The following is a 9,765-nucleotide window of genomic DNA, read 5'->3' as shown; positions in this document are numbered from 1 at the left end:
GTCTCACCGCGAGCATTACTCCTAACCCATCATTCATGTACTGAGGAGCGAACCCTTATTTTATAAAAGGGACTCCCTCACCATCATTAGAGAGCAACACCGCCAGCTGAGCAACCGTCTCGCCGCGAGCATCACTCCTAACCCATCATTTATGTACTGAGGAGCGAACCCTTATTTTATAAAAGGGACTCCTTCACCATCATTAGAGAGCAGCGCCGCCAGCTGAGCAACCGTCTCTCCGCAAGCATCACTCCTAACCCATCATTTATGTATTAAGGAGCGAGCCCTTATTCTATAAAATGGATTCCCTCACCTTCAAACGCCGCAAGCCGAGCCAACCAAGGCAACATAAGCCACGAGCCGAGCAGCCTCACAGCGTGTGCTACTTCTAGTTGAGCGTCATTTCAGATTGAGCACTGCCTCATATCGAGCATCAGTTCAAGACAACATCTAGTTACTTCGGCCCACACATGGACTGAATTTCAAGTCTCCAGCCAAAAGACTCTCTTGACTGAAGACTTGGGGGACTACTGTTTATACCATATTTAGGGCCTCGTATTTAGACCTCGTATAAATACTTGAGGGACTTAAATGTGATTATGTAATAAAGGAATGGGCAAATATGTAATTAGGGAATGAGCCCTTATTCTATAAAAGGGCATCCTCACCCTCACAAACCCTAAGCCTCCTCACATCCCCTAAGCTCTCTCTCCCTCTTCAATGGAGAAATATAATACAATCAGTGTGGACGTAGCCCAAACCTTGGGGTGAACCACGATAACTCTTGTGTCATTTACATTTTATGCAGATTCACGGTCGGATTTACGTTGTACCAAGACCATCCGGTTTTGTGCATCAACAAGATGTAAAAAGATGCTCAAAACCCAAAACAATAATTAACTTTACATACAAAGAAAAGAAAGCATACATTTTGTATTCGCCTTTTTCTTACTTGGATTCAGATTAGTGATGACATCGTGCAACATTAAAATATACATCCACCTACCACTTAATACTACGGTCTAGTAGTATTTATTTTCACCTGCAAGTGAGAAGTCTTAAGTTCAATTTTCACCAAAAACGAATTTAAATCACATTATTGCTAACATATTATGAGACTAATCATATCCCCCTCCCCCTTAGGGCGCTTTTACTAATCCGTAATCAAATTGAGAGGAATTGAATTGAGGAGGAATTAGATTAAGGAGGAATTGAAATGAGGTGGAATTAGAATCAGATTCTTGTTGAAGTTGTTTACTAAAACTGTCTGGAATCAGAGTATGAATGATGTTGAGTCCATATAAGTTGTTTATTAATTCACTTCAATCGGAATGAAAACTCGATTGATTACTATATTGCCCTTACACAAATAAATTATTTCCATACAAATTAATTAAATTAAATTCTTAATTAAATTTATATAATAAAATTCATCTATATAAAAATATATAAATAAGTTTTATTTATTTATTAAAATATGGCAAGAATGATGTTGAATCCATATAAATTGTTTACTAATTCACTTCAATAGGATTGAAAACTAGGTTGATTACTAAATTGCCCTTACATAAATAAATTATTTTCATACTAATTAATTGAATTAAATTTATATAATATAAAATTCATCTATATAAAAATATATAAATAAGTTTTATTTATTTATTAGAAGATGGCATAATGAGTGTCAAATGAAGGGCAATGTTGGGATAATAAGAAACAAGAAATGGCATAATTGGTAAATAAACTCCATTCCGGATTCCTCAAGTCACAAGGAATTGAAATACTTACCTTATGTAGGGAGTCCAATTCCGCCAAAATTAGGAGTTGGATTCCTTAATGCGTGTGGACCCCACATATATTTCGATTCCCCAAGATTACGTAAACAAAGGTGTATCCCATAATCGGAATCCAATTGCGTGAATTGATTCCGATTACAAGTACTTAAACGTGCCATTAGTATAGATAATATTGTTTGTTAAAAAAAAATTATAAATATATATATATACATACATCCACCCATAGGCAACAATTAAATATATATTCATAATTATTATACTTGCATGCTTTGGGCTTAAGGGATCAGATTGATTCGGCATGAAATGATCAACGTCGGTTGTTCAACATGTTCACGAGAATGGTGAGGGCCCAATCCCCGCAAATAAAATTTGTTCTCGTTGATGCGGGAGAAATTATAGAGTGATACCGTATCACCGGGTCAGGGTTTACTTGAATCCGAAACTTTAAGCATCAGTAACAGCAGATAAAATGAAAATGGAAGGAAATATATCACAAAGTTTCATCAATGTGCAGCTACTTCGACCATCTCCTGCTCCACAGCCCCTGCGACCACAGGGTAGTACGAGTAGTGAAGCTCCCCTACGTCATCTCCCGAAAGCTTCTTCCATCCATTTGCTCCCACATGATATACTGATTAATAAAAATAATTTCATAAAAAATACAAGTCATGTATGTGCAGAAAATAAAACCCTAGTGAGAGAGAGAGATTTTTACCACTCGCAACACCGCCGCTGGCTCCATCCCGGAATGTTGCATGATATATTGCTCTTCTAGCCAACTCAGCAGCTTCTTCTACAGACATATCATATCGGTACCTAACATAAGCAACTTTAGTTAGTAGAATGACGGGTGCAGAAAAAACTGTACAGTAAGATGATGCTTGCATACAAATAAAACTCCGCTACACTGAGTAGCTAGAACTCAGTATACATAATGTAAGATAATGATTGTGATTCTTATGTGTAACTAAATCCTATGCATTATTACTCTCGTGTTCAATCATTAAAGACAACTAGAGAAGACATTGCAGAAACAATGGTTCAACATTATTGCAACGATAGTCGAAAAAAAACTAGAGGGAAAGTACGCACCCATCATCCAGAACACCATAAGCATAAGGCGAGCCCGAACCAACAGAAAACCTCATTCCTTTCAAACGGCCTCCCTCACTGTCGACATAATACAATCCAGGACCCTGCACTCAAACGAGGATACACATTACATGAGTATAAATGACATCAAAAATTAATGGGACAGGATTTGTATCTCATTTACCGTTTCGTCCCAGCCTGCGATCATGGTCCCAACTGAGAGACCCATACCACGATAAGAGTAAAGAATGTTTGCCAGCAGCTTTGATGCTCCTGTAACTGAAATCCTCCGCTTATTTGCCAACTCATGCAACCGACACTGAGCCATAACAAAAGATTGGTTGTTGGTAACCAATAACCATATACTAAGTCAAAATAAATAGCACAATTGTCATTGTGAACGTCAATATGGCACCACTCCTATAAAATTTCATCAGGATAAAGATTCTTAAGCATATTTGTCATCCAAGTATACAGCACCAAAAAATTATAAATCCAGCCCTTCAATTTGAATCATAGCTGACAAGTCTAAAGTTTTTAAACTGCAAATTAACAAAACAGAATAGATGCACTACCTTAATCCCCAGATTCCTATGCCAAAACTGGCAGTCAGCAGCTCCTCCAGCCATTGTACCAAGCATGTAAGGATTGATTTCAATAATCTTCTTCACAGATTGTGATGCTGAAAAGATAAGAAACAAGATGGTAAATGTGAACCCATGTTCTGTATACAACGAAAGTAACATCAGTATGCACATAGCAGATACTCTCTAGGACACCTAAACTATTATGATTAAGAATATGTCAATTCGATGAATAGTGCACTTAATGAAAATCACTCTAAAAAGTGAACAATGTAAACCGGTATGCAGACATAACTGACACGAGGCAGGAAACCTAAACTAATAGAATATGCCAATCCGAATAATTTTCATAAGGATTCGACGTGATCATGGAGTGCCGGCTGTCGACTACCTGACGCCCTCCCCCTCCTCCTTTATCCGGGCTTGGGACCGGCAATGTAAGATAAGGAAATGTAAACGCGGTGAACAGAGCACTTAATCAAAACAACACTAAACTGTGAACAATGTACACCGGTATGTGGACGTAAGAGATACTCTCTAGCACTCCTAAACTAATAGAATATGCCAATATGCCAATACGATTAATGGAGCACTTAATCAAAATCATTCGGAAACGTAAAATAGATACATTTTCACTAAATAGTTTAAAGCATCATTACAAACAAACTTCATGGCATAAAGCATACAACTATCTCATATATGCAAGCAATAGGAAAAAAGTAACAAAACATCTTACAGATATATCCGCCCATGCTGGCCCGAGAATCAGCAGCAACCATGACTCCATCCTTGAAGATGAACGCAAGTGTGGTTGTCCCCTTCGCCGGCTTCACCATCTGAATAGCTTCCTTCTGAAATCCATCAAACTGAAACAGCAGCAAAAAAACATAAAACCATATATTCAGCCAAATTCTACCACACAGAGACTAAAAACTACGGAAAGAGAGAGTAAAATGAACATCTAAGTACCCCATAGCCATACTTAGATCCATCTCGTACTGCAAATTAACCACAAATTTAGATAGATAGACATGTGAGTACAAACATAACTTAACCACAGAGAGTAAGAAGAGGGCCTGAAAATCGAAGTATACTGCGTGAAAACGAGGCAATAACTATGAACCAGGAAGTTCTAAAAATATATTCAGCAACTAATCAACTAATCAAATACAAAAACAGTATAACTTCGATCATTGAACAACAAAAAAACAATAACATCATCGAAAGAAAACGACGGCAGCAAGAAAATGTCCACCACCCACCCAGCACAGTCGTAGAGATCATCATATCGAGTAAATTACCCTTGTCATAAAATTTGGTGAGAAATCATAAATCAAAACCTCCACCAGAAATACCATAATCCACTTCACAAATCAAAAGATCAATTAATTAAATATCAGACACCCCAGTAAATCATAATTAACAAAACAGAAGAAATTTGAACACCCAGTTCATAAAATCAGAGCAAGAAAATAAAATTCCAGATAATCAGGAGAAAAACAGGAAACTAGACAACACCCACTTTGCAAATCTCTCATAAAAAACTCACATCATTCGTCGTCGGAACCTCGAACGACGGAGGAGCCGAAACGCCGTCAAGAAACCCACTGCTCTCGCCGAACAGCGGCGCGTGTGACTCAAGACCGCTAGTGTCAAGCCTCATAGCTCTTAAAATCCTCTGAGACGCACAACATTAGACGAAAAATTAAAATCGCACATAAACCCTAGAAATCGAAAAATGGTGCAATCTGTGTCAAATTTCGAACATTCGGTAATGAACATCGAAAAAAAATTGGGAGAAATTAGGGATTGTGAAAGTACCTTGAGAGGTTGATGATCGTGCAGACGAAGACCAAAGAGGAAGAAGGGATGGTGAGATCGAGCTAAAAAGATACTGGTAGGAATGCTGCCTATTTGTATTGGGTTTTGGTTTTCTTGTGCGGGAGGAAAAGAAAACTAACGATTTGGGGTCGATGATGGGCTTTAAGTTGGGCCGATAAAATAGGCCCATGTCGAATTATTCGTCTCGCGTGACCACCTCAATAAGATTCCTCTTTTTTTTTCTTTCTTCATTTTTTACAGCCACTTAAATTATAACATCTCCAATTTATTAAGACAAAAGAAAAACGTTGAACCTGTAACCTACCATTGCCCTTCACTTATCATATTTATTTTAAATTATAAAAAAAATCTGTAAACGGGTCGAATTCGAATTAGATTAGCCTTGACCTATATCTGGCTTCGTTTATAATTGAATTAACATATTCGATACTTATCTAAATTATCGAATTTGACTTATCAATCTAGATCCAGTTAGCATCAAATTCAGATAGCCTCGTTCATTTATTTTTTTTCTATCTTTAATTAAGAAATTCATATTAAATCATAAGAAAAAAGAATACAAGTGTATTTTTATTGCATGAAGAATTAATCTACCAGCACACAAGTATAAATACTTAAAAAGTTAAATAATATATTAAATTTGGTGAAGCCCGAAAACGTATTTTAGATTAAGTTCGTAACAAGTATTTTAGATCATATGCAACAATTGAAAATGAATCTGAATCGTTTGCTTGTATTAAATAATTTAGAACATTCTAGCCAACACCTTTGTGTCCTTCATGTTGGGCTTTAATTTGGAAAGAAAGTAGAGCCACGTGTTGGGCTTTAATTTGGGTCCAAACGGTAGGCCCAATTGGTTTTTATATAATTAAATTGGGCTTTTTCTAACAAAAAAAAAGGGGATTAAAATAGGATATATCAAGAAAAAAAATTTAAAAATTAAACTTTTTTGCTGGCTATGGGGTTCGAACCCATGCGCACTTATGTGCAGAAGATCTTAAGTCTTCCCCCTTAACCTCTCGGGCAAACCAGCAGATGGGAAGTTTTGTGCACTTTTAAATATATCATTGACTTATTTTTTATGATTTTTGTTTTTCTATATGCTTGTCTAGTAGTTTTCATGCATTGAACGTGGAGAGTACCAACACTTTGAAGATCACATGTAATCTATGACCCACCAATACAACCCCATAAATACAAGTTAGTTCCATATCTAATCGAATCTAATCTAATTGACACAACCAAATGATCAAAAGAAAAATGAACAATACTTAGGTCTTCGTCAATGATATATAGATGATATACAAAGTAATATTCTCTTGTTTGTAAGCCTTAAGAAGAGTCTTTTTACGTGTTTAGTAGATGAAAACTCGAGTTTTAAAAACGCGACAACATTTGTTAAATTATTGTTGGTTCATGTCATTGAATCGTAATATGAAATCCTAAACGATTAAAACCAAGTAAACATATTCTCCTAGAAGTACATAAAAGAAGATTTGGTGCATTTTATTTAGACCTCGATAAAATCTTGTAAGAGATTTCAACATAATCGAAGAGAAACGAGTGTCCCCCACTAATTACATATCAAAAGTATACTCTAATAGAGGGTCAACTATTACATCAAAAGGTTGTTCAACGCAGACTAAATCTTCCTCAACTATATATTGAATCAATTTTTGATGAAGTAGCTCGAAAGTGCAGCACGGAGAGAAACAATATTATCCAACTCCATGGACCAAATTAATTAATGTGAGTAGTCATTTCTTATGCATGCATGTTCAAAGTTCAAGCCCGAAGATAGTCAGATTTTTTAATTAATTTGTACTAAAATAATTAATGGCAAAAATGGAAGTTCAAAACAAAAAGAAAGTGACCGAACGTGGTCAACCCGAGACAGCCAAAAATATGGTTTTAGTTAGGACCACCCCCAATGATGATGTACTACAGATATGCATCGTTGTGATGATTAATTATAATTCGGCTCTTCGTTATTGTAACCTGCATGTCATGCTTCTCAAGTGGCATTTGCCGACAGGCGACATGCATTTTCTCACTTTTCGTTTTTCCTTTTTACCTCTCAAGGTAAAACAACTTCATTTTTTTTCAAAGTTGAACAAGTTGCTCGAAATGCTATTTCAACGATAGCAACCATTCTATCTTGTTAAGTAGAGTTAGCCGTATGAATTTTAAAACGTTACTGTGCTCGATTTTTAAATCAGATTTTTCGTTAACTCTAAGTACTTCGTGTATCTAAGTACTTCGTGTATCTCCAACGTCAAAAATTGATAAGGAATTCTCTATTCAACTTTTTAAGGGAAAAAGTTTACACGTTTTTTTTTTCTTTATGAGCACCATTATTTATTTAAGTTTGTTAATTTTTTTTTTAATTTGTTCAATGAAAATGATGTTCATGTATTATTTTCCTTTCTTTTAAGTGTTGTTTGTTATCATTAGCAATGGTTTCAGGCTTCCAATTTCGGTCATAGCTCAACAGTTTTTGGTCCCACCATTTGATCTTTCTAAATCTCCCCCATACTCTTTGGTCCAATTTGCCTCAGCCTTGTGCATTATTTGACTATTATTTCAATCATTCCTCGAGTATTTTCCTCCTTTTTTTGGTTCTTTATATGATTTAATTATTAGTACAGTATTAATCACTCTACCAAAATAGTCTACATTCTTGTTTTTTTGCTCACAAGTTTGATATTCTTGTTATTATTGGACAATTTTATGGTACCTTATGGTACGTAAGTATGGGGTATCCATTTTCTATTTTAATAAAGACCGCCAATAAGAAAATATCAACAAATGGCAAATAAATCCTAGCTTAATTAATTGCTGCTTTGAAGTTCTGTAGTGTGACAATCGTGTTGTTACTTATTCGTTTGTATTAAAACAAGACGGGTACTTCATTATATTCTATTAGTATTAGTTTACGTATATTATGATATGTGCAGACACTGTCGCCAATATTAATTTATATATGAAGGATGTAGGCTATAATAGTAGTAAATAATGTGAGATGTTTAATAAGAGTGACTCGCTTGGCATGTATGTGATGATCACATTGAAAAACCTATCAACAAATAGTTTACTTTACAACTATATATTTTTGGATAATCCCTATAAAAATGACTCCTTAAACCTCTTAAACATATATGTGGTGGCTATGATATGCCTCGTGATATCGTAAGTTCTGGATTTATAATCGTATAATCTATCTTTTTTATATAGCAATTAGAATGTTCAAACCTAACTGTTTATATTTTAGACAAAACATGTATGTATGTGTATTAATTATATGGCTTCATTAATTATTTAGTTGATCTTTTAAGTGACTACATGCAATTATACAAGAAATGTGAAAACAAAGGGCTTTGAGAACTCTAACGTACTAGTCATGGCATATTTATTCTATATATGTAACCGTGTATTTACTATTTGCTACTCCAAAAAAGCATTATCTAGTTTGGTAATCCAAAATTGTGTTTCATCAATAATAATGTACAGGGGTCTCCAAGTTCATTGACTCTGACGTTGGATCTGCATTCAAATAGACAATAAAAACATGCACATGCAATCGTTTCAAATCTAAACACAATAAAACAAATACATATTTAATATAAGCAAACGCTAAAGAGACTCTCTCAAAGGTGAGACTCTTTTTGAATTTTCTGTCACTTCACAGTTTCATATCAATTCTCATGCCAACATTATGTACTGTGAAGTCTACTTTTAAGTTATTTGGTTTTCCTTGTCAATAGTTATAAATACTACCACATATGCTCTTAAATTGTCTCTGGTTTTTACAACTCAAGTATGGGTTCATCTTGCTGGATATTATGTCCGAAGGCTTTGGTCGAAGACAATTTGTCATCACAAAAGGTTTGATCATTCATATACATTCCATGCATAAACACGAGTTCCTTCTGTCTAGTCTTGTTGTTTAGTCAGAAAGTCACTGTTGTCCAACTGTCTGGACACGTTTTTTAAGTCAACCCACATGGGCTTTCTGATAGCTTTGTTCTACGTTGAAATCTCAACCTTAGATTTGCTTAGATTGAGCTCTGCAATGACAAATGTCTTTTGTCTTTGTTTGGACAAAAATTATGGCAGTTCCCATGTTAAAACCCTAGCTGCCTTCCTTGTCTCTTTGGCTATAACATTTTACAATCTTCAAAAAGTGAGTTTGAGCTTTGTGCCTTCTCGTCTAGTTGCCCAGCCACAAAATTATTCTTATGTATTTAACCTCAATGATGTATTTAACCTCAAGATCATTGTGCATCTAGGTTGCATTAGTTCTTTAGTTTTGTGTTGTGTTCTTGATCTAGTTTGTGAATTGATTTCTCAATCAGATCAAGTTTAGATTATAGTTGGTTCTTCCTTCAAATGTTTGATTGGAGAATCTGATTGGTTTTTAAATCCATCATTATCATATCATTTGCATTAAT

General features: G+C 35.2%; 1 protein-coding gene and 1 non-coding gene across 2 annotated transcripts; both read right to left on the bottom strand.

The window, feature by feature from the left end:
* Positions 1-2,135: 2,135 nt before the first annotated feature.
* Positions 2,136-5,423, bottom strand: LOC103403145 (proteasome subunit beta type-5). The gene is made up of 8 exons (XM_008341972.4): positions 5,294-5,423; positions 5,022-5,150; positions 4,209-4,338; positions 3,464-3,570; positions 3,073-3,207; positions 2,889-2,992; positions 2,512-2,612; positions 2,136-2,427 (listed from the first exon to the last, which is right to left on the bottom strand). The coding sequence occupies exons 2-8, from the start codon at positions 5,133-5,135 to the stop codon at positions 2,300-2,302; spliced, it is 819 nt and encodes a 272-aa protein (XP_008340194.3). The 5' UTR covers positions 5,136-5,150; positions 5,294-5,423; the 3' UTR covers positions 2,136-2,299.
* An 841-nt stretch (positions 5,424-6,264) lies between these two features.
* On the bottom strand, positions 6,265-6,347 carry TRNAL-UAA (transfer RNA leucine (anticodon UAA)). Its single transcript has one exon. It is a non-coding gene; the product is annotated as a tRNA-Leu (tRNA).
* Positions 6,348-9,765: the final 3,418 nt, after the last annotated feature.

The sequence above is a fragment of the Malus domestica genome, chromosome 16, assembly GCF_042453785.1.
Source record: "Malus domestica chromosome 16, GDT2T_hap1".
In the NCBI taxonomy this organism is placed as follows: domain Eukaryota; kingdom Viridiplantae; phylum Streptophyta; class Magnoliopsida; order Rosales; family Rosaceae; genus Malus; species Malus domestica.
Note: the sequence above shows the minus strand (reverse complement) of the source record. Positions and strands in the feature narration are given on the sequence as shown.

Coding starts and splice junctions, on each gene's coding strand:
- LOC103403145 (XM_008341972.4), bottom strand. CDS start 5,135: ATGAGGCTTGACACTAGCGGTCTTGAGTCACACGCGCCGCTGTTCGGC. Junction 3,208..3,463: donor ATAGGAATCTGGGGATTAAG/GTAGTGCATCTA, acceptor GTTATGGCTCAG/TGTCGGTTGCATGAGTTGGC. Junction 2,993..3,072: donor TCGCAGGCTGGGACGAAACG/GTAAATGAGATA, acceptor GTTTGAGTGCAG/GGTCCTGGATTGTATTATGT.